Source organism: Mobula birostris, chromosome 1 (genome assembly GCF_030028105.1).
Source record: "Mobula birostris isolate sMobBir1 chromosome 1, sMobBir1.hap1, whole genome shotgun sequence".
NCBI classification, from domain to species: domain Eukaryota; kingdom Metazoa; phylum Chordata; class Chondrichthyes; order Myliobatiformes; family Myliobatidae; genus Mobula; species Mobula birostris.
In genome coordinates, this window is record NC_092370.1 from 227,403,569 (window position 1) to 227,422,710 (window position 19,142).

Consider the following 19,142-nt stretch of genomic DNA (forward strand, 5'->3'; position numbering starts at 1 on the left):
AGGTGGATGAACCAGGGGAAGGTGGATGGGGCAATGAAGTGAGAAGCTGGGAGGTGATAGATTGAAGAGTTAAAGGGCTGAAGAAGAAGGAATCTGAAAGGAGAGGACAGTTTAATCTCGTCTGAAAGTCAGCTCTCCCTGCAGTGCAGCTCTCCTTCAGTACTGTGAGCACTCCACGTTCAAGTTAAAGTTTAATTGTCATTTAACCATACACATGAATACAGCCAAACAAAACAGCGTTCCTCCAAGACCAAGGTACAAAACACAGAACCAACAGTCACTCACAGCACACAGCACATACAGTTATGATAGCAGAAAAACATACAGTCACAAAAACAATATAGATCCAAGTCCCTAATTGTTATGCCTGTAGATTGATGGAGCATAAATGTTGTCCTGGAGCCATGTTTCTGCAAGAACAGGTATGCAGCAGTTCCTCATCACGTGCCAGTGCAGCCACAGACAAACGCAATCCAGCTTGTCTTCCACTGAGGGAACACTGGAGGGCAGCACTGATGGGAGGTGCCAGTTCCCAACCCAGTATGAATTACTCTGCTCCCTCCCACACTGCCTCCAGCATTTCTTCTCCTAGGCGGCTGGCTGCAACAAGTGACATCATGGCATGAGGACCTGGACCATGTAACACCCGAGGCAATGCAGCTCCCCCACTGCCAACCTCGTCAATGAACCAGAGAACTGGACGTGCAGTACCACGTGAGTGTCTGCAAGTTGTCTTTGGCCAGACCACATTTGGAGTATTGTGAGCAGCATTGTGATCCTTATCCAAGGAAAGATGTGCTGACGTTGGAGAGGTTCCAGAGAAGAGTCACGTGAATGATCCCAAGAATGAAAAGATTAACGTCTGAGAAGTGTTTGATGGCTCTGGTCCTGTACTCGCTGGATTTTAGAAAAACGAGGAGAGATCTCATTGAAACCTATCAAATAGTGAAAGGCCGAGATAGAGTGGACATGCAGAGGGTGCTTCCAATAGAGGAGGAGCCTAGGACCAGAGGGCACAGCTGCAGAATGGAAGGATGTCCCTTTGAAACAGAGATGAGGAGTTTCTTTAGCCAGAGGGTGATGAATCTGTGGAATTCTCTGCCACACATGGCTGTGCAGGCCAAGTCATTGGGTATATTTAAAGTGGAGGTCGATAGGTTCTTAATTATTAAGGGTGTCAAAGATTACAGGGAAAAGGCAGGAGAATGGGGTTGAGTGGAGTCTTAGGATATATTTATAACGGTGATTTAAATATGTGTCTTCTGTCCTGTTTCACTCACAAACCTTGAGCTTGTTTAAGATTCCCTATTGTTTCTGCAGTTCACTCTCAAAGGCTCAAAGGTCAAATTTAATGTCAGAGAAATGTATACAATATACATTCTGAAATGCTTTTTCTTCGCAAACTTCCACAAAAGCAGAGGAGTGCCCCAGAGAATGAACGACAGTTAAACGTGAGAACCCCAAAGTCCCCCACCAGCTCCCCGCTCCCGCACGGAAGCGGTGGTGAGCAACAATCCCCCTTCCCCCAACCAGCAAAAAAAACACTCATCCGTACCATCACCACGCCCAAACGTGTGCTCAGCGATAGCAAAGACACAGACCAAAGTTACACCAAAGGCTCCGCATTTCATCCAAAATTTGACACCCTCTCTCTCCCTGACAAGGAAGAGGGAGGTGTCCCCCATTTTCACAGCGAATGGGAGACATAACAACAACCTGCTGGTTTACGATGTTAAAAGTCCATTTCATTGCTTTTTCCGAGCTCTGTGTCCGAAGATCGCAAAGACCTCGGGTCTTTGGGTCCACAGCGAAAGATTTTCTGGCCTCCCCAACGACACACGAGTCTCCTGCCATGACACAGACCCTCGATCCGCCCGTCTCCAGAGCCCCAAGATCTTAGGCCTCTGAACACAATCGAGATTCTCAGGCCAGACCCTTGGCCTGTCAAATAGCAGCCAGTTGTGGAACCCCAAGAACGGGTCCCATTCCCGCTAAGAACCGAAGCCTGTGTGTAACTCCAGGTCAGGGTCTTCAAAAGAACCCTGAAAGGGAAAAGTAAAGATATTAAAGGTAGAAATAAAACCGTTTCCGAAGATGCAAGCAGAGGAGAGGAGTTGCCCTGATGTCACACTCCTGAACATTACAGAAGAAAGATATCTTGGTTTGACCAATGTATGTCAGGGCCATCTTGCCAGATGACCCCACCCCAGCCACACTTGGAGATGTAGATTCTGCCCAGTACATTATAGGCATGGTCCTCCCCACCGTCGATAGTATCTGTAAGAGGCAGAATGCGGCATCAAACACCCCCCGTCCAAACGATGCCATCTTCTCACAGCTACCATTAGGCAGGTATGGACACCCGAAGTCCCACACCACCAGGTTCAGGAGCAGTTGCTTCCCTTCAACCATTCGGTTGTTGATCCAACCAACACAACCCTGATCACTGCAGTTTGGCAACACTATGACCACTTTGATCACTTTGGTGTTGAAATGATGTTTTATTGTTCTGACTGTTTTCTTGTAAAAATATATGTATAATTTTTGTTTAATTTGATTTTTTTGTGAATGCTGCTGATAAAATTCATCTGTGATGCTGCTGCAGGTAAGTTTTTCATCACACCTGTGCAAACATGGACTTGCGCACATGATAACAAACCTGAATTTGACTTGTTTTGGAACTTCAGGAAAGTGAAATGTTACTGGCTGGCAAGGAGTTAGAAGGGGGATGGCTTGTGTGGCTTACTTGTTGTGTCCTGTTCCTTTATAGGCTTACCCCTGGACCAATTCACAAACCTCATGTGCAGAAAGCTGGCAGCTCTGGACCGCTATGAAGAGGCGAGGCAGATCTTCTCAGCGTTTGATGTACACTGTAGGTTTATTTCACCTGGCCATGCAGTTGCAGCTTGTGCTAGTGTTTTCTTTCTGCCTCTTCCCCAAAGGTCTGTTTCCTTTTGGCCTGCTGCAGCTCTACAAAACTCTTGTTAGACCACACGTGGAGTATTGTGTTCAGTTCTGGTCGCCTCATTATTGAAAGGATGTGGAAGCCTCAGAGAGGGTGCAGAGGAGATTTACCAGAATGTTTTACTTTATACTTTATACTTTATTGTCGCCAAACAATTGATACTAGAACATACAATCAATGCCTGCATTAGAGAGCATGTCTTATGAGGTTGAGCGAACTAGGGCTTTTCTCTTTGGAGCAAAGGAGGATAATACAGGTGACTTGATAGACGTGCACCAGATGATAAGAGGCATAGAGAGAGTAGGTAGCCAAATACTTTTTCCCAGGGCAGAGATGGCTAATACAAGGGGGCATAATTTTATGGTGATTCGAGGAAAGTATGGGGTGTGGTGTCAAAGGTAAGTTCTTTACACAGAGTAGTGGGTGCATGGAATGCCCTGCCGGGCTGGTGGTACAGGTCAACCTTCACTAATCCAGCACCACTGGGACCTGAGGAGTGCCGGTTTAGTGAAAATGCCGAATTACAGAAGGATCACATGAAGCATAATCAGTGCCGGATTATCAAAGGAACTGGATTACAGGTAGTCAGGTTAGTGAAGGTCGAATGTAGAAGCAAATACATCTCGGTATTTCAGAAACTCTTAGATAGGCACGTGGATGAAAGTAAAGTGGAGTGCTATGGTGAAGGGAAGGATTAGATGATTTTGGATTAGGTTAAAAGGTTGGCACAGCATCATAAGCTAAAGGGCCTGTTCTGTGTTCTGATGTTCCTAATGTCAGCACTATCCACACACGCTGCTGCGTTCAAGGGTTCAAACGGTATTGCTTGGTGATGTTTCTTCCTTGGGTCCAGACTGCAGGAGCAATTAAAGTTCAAAGTACATTTATTATCAAAGTATGTATGTGGTATACAACCCTGAGATTCATCTTTTCACAGACAGCCACGAAACAAAGAAAACCGTGGAAACTGTTCAAAGAAAAACATCAAACACCCAACGGTCAAAAAAAAAACACAAATCGGCAAACAGCAAAAAACGACAAAAAATCCAGAATATAAAACATCAGACCACAGAGTCATTGAAACAGTCCAGGGCTGTTCAGTTCAGTTCAGTTCAATTTGGTGCTGTGTCATTCATTGCCTGCAGGCCAGGCTATACGGAGAGACTAGACATGCCAGGAGTTTAGGAAGTTGAGAGGTGAGCTTACAAAAGTTTAGGAAATCATAAGGGCCATTAAGGTAAATAGTCACAGTTTTTCCCAGAGAGTAGGGTAGTCCAGAACTAAGCAGCTTAGGTTTAAGATAAGGAGAAAAGCAGTGAGTTAAAAGGGACCAGAGGGGCTCGTTTTTTGAAGAAAAGTCATGGGTAAATAAAACGAGCTGCTAGGTGGGTATAATTACAGCATTTAAAACATGTGTATATGTAGCCCCCTGGTGAGCCTCAGGCTTGCTCAACTTGCTTTCGTCTAGGGGGAGCAGCCTTTGGCCCCGCCAAACTAGTAATCAAGTTTGAGTGGATGCTGTGTGATGTACCCCGCCCCACCAAATAACAGACAATACACCATATGCGATTAAATGGTTACACTTTATAGATCTTACCAGAACTACGTAATTAATAGAGATAAAATATCAAAGGAAAATAAAAGGCGCCAAACTTATCAAAGTTCAACCACTTCGTGCACAACCATTCCTGCAGACACAAAAACCCAATCCAGGTACAAACAGTCACATTACTCCCAAACAGTAGACCTTACGCCCTGTTCCCCAGGGGCTACATAGGCCAACCTATCTGGGAGTTTCCTAATCCTCCGAGACCTCCGTACCCCCTCACCCAAACCCTTCAGGCTCGGACACTACTGGGGATACCTCGGGTCTGCTTGCCAAATCCTCTCTCAATCCCTCACTCATGCCCCCACTGCAACTCGGAGCCCCCTGTCCCGTGTCCAGGGCCCCATTTCTTTTCCTTCCGGGTCCTGCTGTAACCCAGGCTGCCCACAGCTAGCCCTCCCCACTACACCTGACTCAGTGGGAGAAGGGCCAAAGGTTTGTTCCTCAATCAAGGGGAAGTTAGTGAAAGGCAGCATGTGCCACACATCCAGCACATAATCCTTCGAATCCGTATTCTTCCTCATTCCCTCGATCGGTAGCTGCTGTTTGGTTTTCTCCAAACTAAAGCACTTAGCCTGGGCTGCCTCTGCATCCTCTTCAGCCTCCTGCAGTCGAGATGTCAGCTTCTTCTCTGATTCCTCCAACTCCCGCCCCAGTCTCAGCAGTTCTGACCCAAGCTTCATGTCCATCTCCATCGGGGACGCAATTACACCACCAGCTTCTTCCAATCTGTTCTGGATCAATTTTTTGAGGCTGAACAGGCTGCAGAGGCAGCCCAAGCTAAAAGCTGATTTATACTTGTGCATCAACTCGATGCCGTAACCTACGCAAGAGACCTACGCGCGTTGTGAGCATTTATACCTGTTCATTTGTGTGTCTGCGTTGCTCTGCAATTCGCGCACGTCACTCATGCACACACACCTGCCCACGCAAGGCTTCATGGTTATGGTAGTCTTTCTAGGGGTAAACACGAAGCGAGCTTCTTTTTTCGTAAAAGTGAAATGTGTCTTCCATAATTTCGGAGGTCTGTAAAGCTTTATGGAAAGCATTGCAGCCAGAGTTCCTTCCCTGCCCTTCAGTCGCCCAATGGGAAGCTATTGCAGCGTAGGAGGAAAAGCGATGCTACCAAGCGGACCTGTCATAGTTGTTGTGGTCTGCGTTGCCGCGATGCGTAGTTACATTTTGGGGGAGGTGCATGTCAGGCTACGGCGTAGGGATCCGCGTAGGCTATGGGTAGGGTTCGCGGCTACTCCGTATCTACTGTATCAAGTTGACGCAGAAGTATAAATCAGCCTTTAGTGCTTCAGTTTGGAGAAAATCAAACAGCAGCTACCGATCGAGGGAATGAGGAAGAATACGGATTCGAAGGATGATGTGCTGGATGTGTGGTACATGCTGCCTTTCGCTAACTTCCCCTTGATTGAGGAAGAGACTTTTGGCCCTTCTCCCACTGAGTCAGGTGTAGTGGGGAGAGCTAGCTGTGGGCAGTCTGGGTTACAGCAGGACTCTGAAGGAAAAGAAGCGGGGCCCTGGACACAGGACAGGGGGCTCCGAGTTGCAATGGGGGCATGAGTGAGAGAGGAGTTGGCAAGCAGACCGGAGGTATCCCCAGTAGTGTCCGAGCCTGAAGGGCTTAGGTGAGAGGTTATAGAGGTCTCGGAGGATTAGGGAACTCCCAGGTAGGTTGGCCTATATAACGCCCGTGGAACAGGGCATAAGGTTTACTGTTTGGGAGCAATGTGACTGTTTGTATCTGGATTGGGTTTTTGTGTCTGCAGGAATGGTTGTGCACAAAGTGGTTGAACTTTGAAAAGTTTGGCGCCTTTTATTTTCCTTTTATATTTTATCACTATTAATTACGTAGTTCCAGTAAGATCTATAAAGTGTAATCATTTAATCGCATATGATGTATTGTCTGTTATTTGGTGGGGTGGGGTACATCACACAGAATCCACTCAAACTTGATTACCCAGTCTGGCGGGGCCAAAGGCTGCTCCCCCTAGACGAAAGCAAGTTGAGCAAGCCTGAGGCTTACCAGGGGGCTACCTTTGGGGGCTCGTCCGGGATTTGAAGCCAGGACCTCTCGCAGTAACATAAAAGAAGAAACCCCTTACATACAGGTACATGCAAAGGAAAGGTTTAAAGTGATGCAGGCCTGTGGGACTAGCTCCCACTGGCTATGCCCCCCTTAGAAATTTGAAACATCCAGTGAAGTGCATTGTTTGTGTTAAAGATGTGCCAGGGGCAGCCTGCAAGTGTCACCACTCTTCTGATGCCAACGTAGAATGCCTACAACTTACAAACCCTCACCCATATGTCTTTGGACAGTGGGAGAAAACCACAGCACCCAGAGGAGAACCACGCTGTCACGGGGAAAACGTAGAAATTCCTTACAGACAGCAGTGGGAATCGAACCCTGAGCTGTAAAGCGTCACACTAACCTCTAAGCTCCCGTGCAGCCCCATAGCTTCATGACTCAAAATCAATCCCAATCTTGCCCACATCCAAGTAATGCATTAACAGAGCAGTGTGGCTACAGGTCATCCCAAGACATCCCAGAGCTACACCACCACGCCACCCTTTATCGAAATGCTGATCCAGCTTTCCTTTCTTTGCCCTTTTCTGACCAAGCTTTTGGTGACCTGTACTAACTTTGATAATATTTTGTTCAGAGAATGCTCCTTTGACATACTTAGTGGAAGATGCTAGATGGATAACAAATTGCCTCTGATTCATTTCCAGGTCGAAATTTTCTGACAGTGGAGGATTTTAAGAGAGCGTTTGCAAAAGTCACCCCCCATCTGCCTGAACAAACGGTGCTTGAAGCCTTCAGGTAGGTTGTCGCAAGATTTCAGCAAGATAGCTCCTTAGTTGGGTTCAGTGATGCGGCTTGTTGTGAACAAAACAACATGGAAGGTGTCACTGGGAAATATGCAGTAAGTCTTAATTCACATAACAAACCTCCATGAGCGAGCAAGTCCAGGTGAATTCCAAAGAATCTCACTCTTCTGATGCAATGTTCAATGCAAAGATAACAATAAACAATTAACTACAGTTTCAATTGTTATGTCACCTACTTTTATGATGGCATGGCAGTGTAGCAGTTAGCGTAATAACACTTTACAGTACCAGTGATCACCGATTGCGATTCGATTCCCGTTTCTGTGCCTAAAGAATTTGTGCGATCTCCCCATGACTGCGTGGGTTTCCTCCGGGTGCTCTGGTTTCCTCTCACACTACAAAGACGTACAGGTTAAGGTTAGTGAGTTGTGGGCATGCTACGTTGGCACTGGAAGCACGGCTAAACTTGCAGGCTGACCCCAGCACAGTCCTCACTGATCGTCGCAAATGAGACATTTCACTGTGTGTTCGGATGTGCATGTGACAAATGTATGTCAAAACATACATGTGACATGTTTTGGTCACCTACCCACAGGAAAGATGAAAAACAAGGTTAGAAGAGTATGGAGAAAAGTTACAAGGATGTCGCCACGTCTGGAGGACCCGAGTTATAAAGAAATATTGAACAGGTTAGGACTTTATTCCCTGGAATGTAGAAGGTTGAGAGGAGATTTGATAGAGTGTTACAAAATTATGTGGGGTATAGAGAGGGTAAATGCAAGCAGGCTTTTTCCACTGAGGTTGAGTGGGACTGCAACCAGAGGTCATGGCTTAAGGGTGAAAGGTGAGAAGCTTGAGGGGATGTGAGAGGAAAACTCATCATTCAGAGTGTCGTGAAAATGTGGAATGAGCTGCCAGCACAAGTGGTCTATGCGATCTCGATTTCAATGATTAAGAGAAGTTTGGATAGATACATGGATGGCAGGGGTATGGGCGGCTATGGTACCATTGCAGGTCAGTGGGAGTAGGCAGTTTAATTGGTTCGGCATAGGCTAGATGGGCCGAATGGCCTGTTGTACTTTATGACTAAGTAAGTAACACTGAAGAGCTAATAGCTAATACTTAACTTTAACATTAGGAATATAGTCAGATAAATTTACAATTGCAGCACATCGCAACTAGCAGAGCCCCTTTGGATATTCAATACTAGCGTCTGCTTCAATAGCCAGACACACAAAATACATCTCTTTGGTTAGTGCTGAGGGATGGCTTCATGAATATACAACTAACCAGAAGGTTAAGTGACAAAACAGATGTGTCGTGAACTGTGCATTAAGTGGCAGGGATACACCTTTAACAATTTGCTAATAGCAGGAACATTGATTTATTGTATTTCCCTATGCAATTTTAATGAGACAGAATGAGAATGATTGGTTTCACTAGCCGCGAAAAATCAGTTGGAAGTTAAATTGTATACAGGTTTTATTTCCTGAAGACCAGTTCTTATTTTAGTTTATCCATAATTATGCTATCCATAATGCCATAATTTCAGAGTGATCCTTAATGTGGTTTTTGCATGTGCTTTCTCCAAGAAATTGGTTAATTATATGCACTAGGACATGTTTGTGCAGGTGTAATGAAAAACTTACTTGCAGTAGCATCATAGGCACATCAGGTACACAGCGTTCACAACAAAAACAAATTATGTAAGAACACAATTAGAACAAGAAGTAATCAGGTCCACTGCAGTACAAAGTGATCATCGTGCTGCTATGCTGAGAGTGATTAGGGATGTGCAGATTGGTTCAAGAACTAAATGGCTGAATGGAATTGCCCATAGCTCACTCATCCTAGTTGTTGAATCTGGTGGCTTCTGTACCTCCACCAATGGTAGCTTCAAGAAGATGGCATGCCGCAGGTGTTGGGGTTCATTGTTAGATGTTGCCTTCCAGAGGCAGCACCTCATGTAGATACTGCTGAGGAGAACAATCTGGCCCTTAACACCCAGAAGACCAAGGAGATTATTGTGGACTTCAGGCATGCCAGGAGTCACACTCACGTCCTCACCTACATCAACGGAGCTGTAGTGGAGCGTGTATCAAGCTTCAAATTCCTTGGTGTCCACATTTCTGAGGATCTCACCTGGTCCCTGAACTCCTCCATCCTGATCAAAAAGGCGCAACAGCACCTTTATTTCCTGCGGAGCATGAAGAAAGCTCACCTCTGTCCCAGGATACTGATGAACTTTTACCGCTGTACCATTGAGAGCATACTCACCAACTGCATCTCAGTGTGGTATGGCAATTGTCCCATATCGGACCGCAAAGCACTCCAGTGTGTGGTGAAAACTGCCTAGTGGATTATCGGCACCCAATTGCCCACCATTGAGAACACCTACCATAAATGCTGCCCGGGCAGGGCAAAAAGCATTATCAAGGATGCATCTCACCCTAACCATGGACTTCTTACTCTCATCCCATCTGGTAGGCGCTATAGGAGCCTCCGCTCCCGCACCAGCAGGCACAGGAAGAGCTTCTTCCCTGAGGCTATGACACTGCTGAACCTCTCATCACAGCACTAAGCAGTATGCACCCATATTGTACTGTCTCAGTACTTTTATATTTGTGTGCTGTAGCACTTTTTTATTCGCAGTTATTTTGTAAATAACACTATTCTTTGCATTTCTGGTCAGATGTTAAATGCATTTACTCTGTACTTGGCACAATGACAATAAAGTTGAATCTAATCTAATCTGATTAGCTTTATTTGTCACATAGTCTATGATTTATGGTTCAAAGTGGAAGAGGGGCATGTGGGAATGGAGAACCATATCTTTCTGCATTTGGAGCACACGGACACTCTGCTGACGTGGAGACGGTGGACTCCACCTCCGAATCTACCCACCCCCTGCCTGTCGGCTCTCACCTGTGGAAGGGTCTGCCTTTCTAGTTTCAAACCTGCAGATCTGGAGTGAATGCAAATAGTCTCGATCCTGAGGAACTGCAGAAGAAGAAGTTGACTGAGGTCAGAATTGGAAGAACTGATTTCTTTTGAGGGTTACTGTCAGAATCGAGAGATGGTGAGAAACTTGCAAATGAGAATCAGAATTTTTAACAAGGAAAAAAAATGGAAAATCAAAACTCAAAAGTTGTCCAAATTTTCTTGGATTAGAAAAAATAAAACAAGTATCACTGATGCAGGTGTTCATGTTTCTTGCAGTTCAAAAATAAATTCCAGCATTTTACAGAATATTTCATTAGGAGTTTGCGGAGACTTGATAGGTCAGCAAAGACACTTGCAAATTTCCTCAGATGTACTGTGCAGAGCATTCTAACTGGTTGCATCACCATCTGGTATGGAGGGGTCACTGAACAGGATAGGAAAAATCTGCAGGAAGTTGTAACCTTAACCAGCTCCATCATGGGCACTAACCTCCCCAGCACCAAGGACACATACAAAAGGTGATGCATCAAAAAGGTGGCATCTGGCATTAAGGACCCCCCTTCACTCAGGTCAATGCCCTCTTCTGATGGTTACCATCAGGGAGGAAGTACAGGAGCCTGAAGACACACACTCAATGATTCAGGCACAGCTTCTTTCCATCTGCCATTTCTGAATGGACATTGAACCCATGAACTCGACTTCACTTATTTCTTTCTCTCCTTTTCACAAGATCACAAGACAAAGGAGCAGAAGTGGGCCATTCAGCCCATCGAGTCTGCTCTGCCACTCCACCATGAGCTAAACTATTCTCCCATCTTGTTCCAATTTCCGGCTTTTTCCCCATATCCATTGATACCCTGACTAATTAGGTACCTCTCAATCTCCTCCTTAAACACTATTAATTTTGCACTACTTATTTAATTTAGTTTATTATATGTACTCATTGAAATTTATAGTTTATTATTATGTATTACAATGTTCTTCTGCCATAAAACAACAAATTTCACAACATATGCCTGGGATATTAAACCTGATTCTGATTCAGAAAGGAACAAAAGGTCCAAATTAAGTTGCTCCAAATAAACCTTAATAATTTTGGCTTTGCATTAAATATTCTTTATCACTGGGATCTTCCGTAGATTTACCCTGTGTTGTAGATGATTGGGAGATAACTTTGGTGTCCAATGATTTACATGATTTCTTGTATGGCCTCTTGAAACCTTCCCAATCATATCCCGTGACGTTTGTGTTGGAACAGAAGTCAGTACAGTATATGCAGTATGGCAATTCTCCAGGAGGTGGCGCGTGAGGGCCATCATTAATTGAAATTGTTTTGCATGAAATACATGAATGGAAAGTTTTCTCAGCGCTAGCTTCTAGAATTAACTATGCAAACTTCGGAATCACATTTATTATCAATGACATATTGTGAAATGTGTTGTTTTTGTTTGGCAGTAGTACAGTGCAATACATAAAAGTTGTTATAAATTACAATAAGAATGTATTAAAGAAGTGCAAGAAGAGAGTAAATTAATGAGGTAGTGTTCACAGACTGTTCAGAAATCTGATGGCAGAGGTGAAGAAATGTTCCTAAAACATTGAGTGTGCATCTTCAGGCTCCAGTACAGTACCACCTCTCTGATGGTAGTAAGGTGCTGGATGATGAGGGTCCTTCATGGTGGATACTAACTTCTTGAGGCTAGTAGTGCTTATGATGAAGGTGAGTGCGTTGGCAACTCTCTGCACCAATTCATCTTCATGTCCTCTTGTATGGAGGTGCATTGGAGCCTCCACACCAGATTGTGATGTTGGTAGTCAGGTGATGCATCACAGTGCAGAATACTCGCCTTCTCTGTGCATCTATAGAAATGTGCTAGACAGACCAAATCTCCTGAAGCACCTATTGAGATATAGCGGCTGTCATGCTCTTCCTACATCTTCTAAAGACCCCACTGCTCGTTATAAAGTTGCGATCCTTTCTCCTCATTACCCTTCTCTTTACAACCATCGGGGAGGAGGTATTGGAGCCTGAAGACCCACACTGAATGATTCAGGAACAGCTTCTCCACCACTGGAGGTACTCAGCAGGTCAGGCAGCATTTTGTGTGTGTGGCTCAGAAGTTCCAATGTCTGCAGAATCTCTTGTGTTTGTAGCTCTTCCCCCTGCGCGATCAGATTGCTGAACAGTCCGTAAACCCATGAACACTGCGTCACTACTTTGCTGTCCTTATTTGTTTCAATGTATTCTGACTGTGATATGCTGGTTAGGCCACTGAAGTGGGAAGAGAAACAGCTGAGGCTTCGGAGTTAATAGTAACAGATCTCTTTCCACAGGTGTAGCCTGAGCTGCAGAGTATTCCCAGCATTTTCTGTTTACCAGCCTCGGCAGTTTTTTCACTGACGTTCATAGAAGTTAGTTTTGTGCAGAAACTGTGAAATTAAGATTTCAGGTTTGTGTCATTTCCGTCCCCACCTCTCTGACAGTGAGCTGTAATGGTTAGGATTGGATTTCAAAGTACAGTACATATATGTCACTATATACTCCCCTTAGATTAATTTTCTTGTGGACATTCACAGTACAACAAACAAATATAATAGGATCGATAAAATGCTACACTGATTCATTCCCAGTTGCCCAGAGTAACTCACCCCACTTGATTCTGCCTTGGCTGTGTTCTATACTAACTAGCTGTTCCACTTTGCCTGTGTTCACTCAGGTTGACTGGGGGTGGTATGAGCTTGTCAGTCTCTTGATTTTAACTCTTGTTCATCTGCTGCTCAGCTGAGGAGTGAGGAATCTCACTTGAGCATGTGATTGGATTGACGTGTTTGAGGAAAGTGGATAGAAGTGATTTTTTTTCCTTGAGTTGAGGAATCCAGAGTAACATTGAAATGCGTATTCCACTCAAGCCTTCACCACTCATTCGGCATTTTAGAGTCATAGAGAAGTACAGGCCCTTCACCCCATCTAGTCCATGCCAAAACCATTTAAACTGCCTAGACCCATCGACCTGCACCAGGACCATAGCCCTCCATACCCCTACCATTCATGCACCTATCCAAACTTCCCTTAAATGTAGAAATCGAGCTCACATCCGCCACTTGTGCTGGCAGCCCATTCTACCTCTCAAGACCCTCTGGGTGAAGAAGTTTCCTCTCATGTTCCCCTTAAGTTCCCCTTAAATTTCTCACCTTTAACCCTTAACCCATGATCTCTGGTTGTATTCCCACCCAACCTCAGTAGAAAAAGCCTTCTTGCATTTACCCTGTCTATACCCCTCATGATCTTATGTGGCTCTATCACATCTCCTCTCAATCTTCTACTTTCTAGAGAACACAGTCTTAACCTATTCAATCTTTCCTCATAACTCAGGTACTCTAGATGCAGCAGCATCCTTGTAAATTTTTTCTGTTCTCTTTCAACCTTGTTTACATCTTTCCTGTAGGTAGGTGACCAAAACTACACATAATACTCCAAATTAGGCCTCACCAATGTCTTATACAACTTCAACATAACAAACCATCTCCTGCACTCAATTCTTTGATTTATGAAGGCCATTGCTATATTTTTTTAAAGAAAGAATGCAATTACAAATTTCTTGGCCAAACCTCTAGGATTCTTTGCCCTGAGGGTGCGGAGCCAGAATCATGCATGGATTTAAGGTGAAGATGGATAAGTACTCACAAAGGGAGGAATTAAGGGTTATGCGGTTTGGCACAGGAAAGTTCAGACCAGTAGGGATCAGTCACACCGTGCATAAATGGGCCTTTCAGCCCATCTGGTCTCTGCTGACCATAGTTTCCAGCTAAGAATCTGGATCAGGTTTATTTAATCTCTGATAAGGGATGTTGTTATTAAATCCCTCTGGAAAGCCTTCTGAAGGCTTTGGGGTGTTTTGAGGTTATGCAGCAGTCTTGGGATGATCTGTAATTGCAGTCTCTGTTAATGCATTCTTGGGATGTAAGCAAGATTGGGATTGATTTTGAGTCATAGAGCGGCCCTGTAGCGAAGCAGTCAGGGTAAAGCTTTATAGCGCCAGCTTTGAGATCGGGGTTCAATTCCTGCCGTTGATTGTAAGCCACAGGCTGCATCACCGTCTGGTATGGGGCTGGGGGTGTGGGTGGCTACTCACAGGATCGGAAGTTGTAGAACTAGTCGGCTCCATCGGGGTACTAGCCTCCATAGTATCTAAGACATCTTCAAGGAGCGATGCCTCAGGAAGGTGGCGTCCATCATGAAGGACCTCATCACCCAGGACGTGCCTTCTCGTTGTTACCGTCAGGGAGGAGATACAGAAACCTGAAGGCACACACTCAGCAATTCAGGAACAGCTTCTTCCCCTCTGCCATCCAATTGCTAAATGGACATTGAAACCATGAAAACTACCTCATTTTTATTGTTGTGGCATGGATGAAATCACTGGAGAGACACAGTTACTGGTAGATACAAAGCAGCATCTTTGTTCGACACAACAAGGTACAGCAGGCATCATACGGACAGAGACGCTGTCGGTGGAAAGTTCTGCTAGCCCAATGTGGGCTTGATATTTATTTGCTAAACACAAAGGACAATTCCTATTTACAAAGTTATAGACAATGCATAGACTATGCTTTCTCTTGAAGCTACATATAAAACATCACACCTTCTGACTTCATCCTTTCCTCCCTACGCCAACATGTCTGGGTTGGTATTCACAGCCTTTAGGAATGCAAGTTAAATCCACAATACATTTATTTGGTATTTTACGTGCTAACATAGAAGACAATTAATATTTATAAAGTATAGATAATGCTGTCTTCGAAGCTACCTGTAAACTTCACTCTTCCATCCGCAGCATCTGGCTAGTATTCCGACATTCACAGCTTTTAGGAAATGCATTGTTATGAACTCAATCCACAGTACTTTGTCAAACAGAAGACTGGTGGCCAGAGTCAGTTAAGTGTAAATGAATCATCTACCCAAAAACTCACTCTAACATTTATCATTTCTGTTTTTGCACACTTTTTAATTTAATTATTTAATATACATATATATATAATTACTGTAATTAATTTACTTTTTCTCTATATTATCATGTATTGCATTGTACTGCTGCTGTTAAGATAACAAATTTCACAGCAAGTGCTGGTTATATTAAAACTGATTCTGAAGGAATTTGTACCTGTGACTCTGTGAATCTCTCCAGGTGCTCCAGTTTCCTCCCTCATTCCAAAAGCATACAAGTTAGGGTTAGTAAATTGAGGGCTTGCTATGTTGGTGCCAGAAACACTGTGACACTTGCGAGCTGTCCCCCAGCACATCCTCAGAGTGTGTCTGTCGTTGACACAAACGATACATTTCACTGCATGTTTCAAAGTATGTGTGAGAAAGAAATCTGATCTTTAATCACGGAAACAGCCCCTTCTGCTCAACTCATCCATGCTGTCCGATTCCCCTTTGTCTGCCTTTGGCCCAGATCGCTCAAAACCTTTCCTATCCATGTACCTGTCTGAATGTCTTTGAAACATTGCAAAGCAAGTCTCTACTGCTTCGTCTGGAAGCTCGTGTCTATGAGTGGGAAAAGACCCTCCTTGGGTCCTGTTTAAATCTTTCCCTTCTTGCCTTTAATTCTGTGCCCATTAGTGTAAGGCTCCACTACCCTGGGAAAAAGACTGGCCATTCATTCACCTTGTCAAGATCAAGTTTACTGTCTTTCAACTGTACACATGTATACAGCCAAAAGAAATGATGCACTTCTGGGCCAAGGTGCACAACACAGTACATATAACTCACACACAATACATAAAGTAATAATACCACAAATAAATTAACAAATAGTAACATATATTCCACAAGATTGACATTTAGCATAACATGCGTTTTCACCACAAGATTAAAAAGTGAACGGTATAACACTGCTGGCACCTCGTATATGACAAGACCTGAGGGGTAGCTGGGAGGTCAGTAGACTCAAGGCCTGGGGCAAGAAGCTGTTTCCCATCCTAACAGTCATTGTCCAAATGCTATGGTACCTCCTGCCTGATGGTAGGGGGACAAAGAGATGGTGGGATGGATGGGAGGGATCGACCCTGTATAAACAGTGCTCCTGATGAATATCTCTGATGGGTGAAAGAGAGACCCCCATGATCCTCAGATGCCTCCCAATTCCCATACCAGACAGTGATGCAGCTAGTCAGTGGTCCTCCTGTAAAATTTGGTTAGTATTGGAGGGGAAGGGGGTGGGAGTGGGGAACATCACTCACTTCAGTCTCCTTAGCAAGTGGAGTCGCTGTTGTGCTTTCTTGACTGTAGAAGGTGAGATTGTTCGTGATATGTACTGCCAGAAACTTGTTGCTCCGAACCCTCTCCGCGGAGGAGCCATTTATGTACAGTGAGGGGGGGTCAGCCTGCAGCTTCCTAAAGGCTCTATAGCCTTGTGCACGTTGAGACTCGAGTTGTGCTCACACTATTCTACCTCCTCTCGCTCTGCTGTCTTTGACGAGGCCAACCACTGTGGTGTTATGATGAGTTGGTTTGAGTTGCATCCAACAGTACAGCCCTGAGTCAGCAGCGAGTTGTTCTGTGCCCGTCATGACTTAGGGACTGGGTAGCTTGTTTGTATGGTTCTCGTTGTGAGTTTCACCCTGAAGCTTCACAGCAGGGGTCATGCAAGACCTTTTCTTGTAACCCTCTTCTCTAATTGTACCCATGAGGGTTGGACAAGGCTTGGTACCTGCCTGTTGCTCGTTTTTGAAAAACCTGTTTGCACACTTGCTTTGTTGTCCTTTGCCCGCTCCACTGTCTGTGGGAGGGAGTGGTAGACAGCTGCAATTTGCACTTCAATTCCAAGAACAATGAATGTGGAGTTCTTTGATGGGTGAGGAGTTCTCCACAAGTACTCTCTCCTCTGAGTCAGGCTGACGAGCAAAAATAAACCTAGCCTGACCGCCTCTATAGTTTTCAGTGGTGCATAGTCATAGTCATGGTCATGGTCATAGTCATAGACATAGTCATAGACATGGTCTTGGTCATAGTCATGGTCATGGTTATAGTCATAGACATAGTCATGGTCATAGTCATGGTCATAGACGTAGTCATAGACATAGTCATAGTCAAAGTCGTAGACATAGTCATAATAGTCATAGACATGGTCATGGTCATAGTCATAGACATGGTCATAGTCATAGTCATAGTCATACTTTATTGATCCCGAGGGAAATTGGTTTTCGTTACAGTTGTACCAACCAAGAGTAGAGTATAAATAAAGCAATATAAAACCATAAATAATTAGTAATATGTAAATGCCAGGAAATAAGTCCAGGGCCAGCCTATTAGCTCAGGGTGTCTGACACTCCAAAGGAGGGGTTGTAAAGTTTGATGGCCACAGGCAGGAATGACTTCCTATGACGCTCCGTGTTGCATCTCGGTGGAATGAGTCTCTGGCTGAATGTACTCCTGTGCCCAACCGGTACATTATGGTAGTGGATGGGAGACATTGACCAAGATGGCATGCAACTTGGACAGCATCCTCTTTTCAGACACCACCGTGAGAGAGTCCAGTTCCATCCCCACAACATCACTGGCCTTACGAATGAGTTTGTTGATTCTGTTGGTGTCTGCTACCCTCAGCCTGCTGCCCCAGCTCACAACAGCAAACATGATAGCACTGGCCACCACAGATGTACAGTATAAACACAGGCCATTCAGCCCACCACACCAATGGCAGTCATCTGCATTGCCGAATTCTGGGGGTTAGAAGTGATGGGAGAGGATGCAGTAATGTAAATTCATTTATTATTGTCACGTAACTTGGTCTTGTATATAATCCAATTCATCACGTCTCGGCATTAGGGCAGTACGAGGGGAAACAATAAGAGTGTAGGATATGGTGTTGCAGTTACAGAGAAGGTGTAGAGAGGGCTGTCTATAAAGGGCAAGGTCATAACGTGGTAGATTGTGAGGTCAAGAGTCCATCTTTTCATACCAGGGGATCATTCAGTATTCAGATGGGGTTTATTATCAGGTGCAGGTGCGAAGCAGCATCACGTCTGTAATCACCGACACACATCATGAGATGTGTTGTCTTGCGGCAGCAGTACAGTGTAATCCATAAATAAAAATAGTGAAAAAAAAACAGCAAAATAGTGAGAAAATAGTTACACATCTGGCGAAGTAGGATGCTTATGTGAGAATGCTTTTCTTGGACTACAGTTCGACATTCAACACTATAGTTCCCTCCAGGCTCAACAAGAAGCTCAGAGACCTCGGCCTTCACCCTGCCTTGTGCAGCTGGATCCTGGACTTCCTGTCAGATTGCCAGCAGGTGGTAAGAGTGGGCTCCCTCACCTCTGCCCCTCTGACCCTCAACACAGGTGCCCTTCAGGGCTATGTCCTAAGCCCCCTCCTTTACTCTCGGTATACCCATGACTGTATCGCCAGCCACAGCTCCGATCTGCCAATTAAATTTGCTGACGACGCTACTCTGATTGGCCTTATCTCAAATAATTACAAGGAAGCCTACAGTGATGAAGTCATCACCCTGACACAGTGGTGTCAAGAAAACAATCTCTCTGTCAATGTCACAAAAACAAAGGAACTGGTTGTGGACTACAGGAGGAATGGAGACAGGCTAACCCCTATTGATATCAATGGATCTGGGGTTGAGAGAATGAACACCTTTAAATTCCTCGGCATACACATCACCGAGGATCTCATGTGGTCTGTACGTACCGGCTGTGTGGTGAAAAAAGCCCAACAACACCTCTTTCACCTCAGACGGTTGAGGAAGTTTGGTATGGGCCCCCAAA

The 19,142-nt window shown here is 44.7% G+C and overlaps 1 protein-coding gene across 3 annotated transcripts in view; it reads left to right on the forward strand.

Annotated features, from left to right (window-relative positions):
* The window catches only part of efcab11 (EF-hand calcium binding domain 11), a 135,606-nt gene that overhangs the window by 15,029 nt on the left and 101,435 nt on the right, over positions 1-19,142 (forward strand). For 2 of the 3 annotated variants that reach the window (XM_072273069.1, XM_072273076.1), the window contains exons 4-5: positions 2,771-2,872; positions 7,314-7,404. In XM_072273069.1, coding sequence (XP_072129170.1) covers positions 2,771-2,872; positions 7,314-7,404 — 193 coding nt within the window. Of the gene's footprint in view, positions 1-2,770; positions 2,873-7,313; positions 7,405-8,007; positions 8,086-19,142 lie in introns of those variants that run through there. The other variant, XM_072273083.1, reaches the window with a different exon arrangement.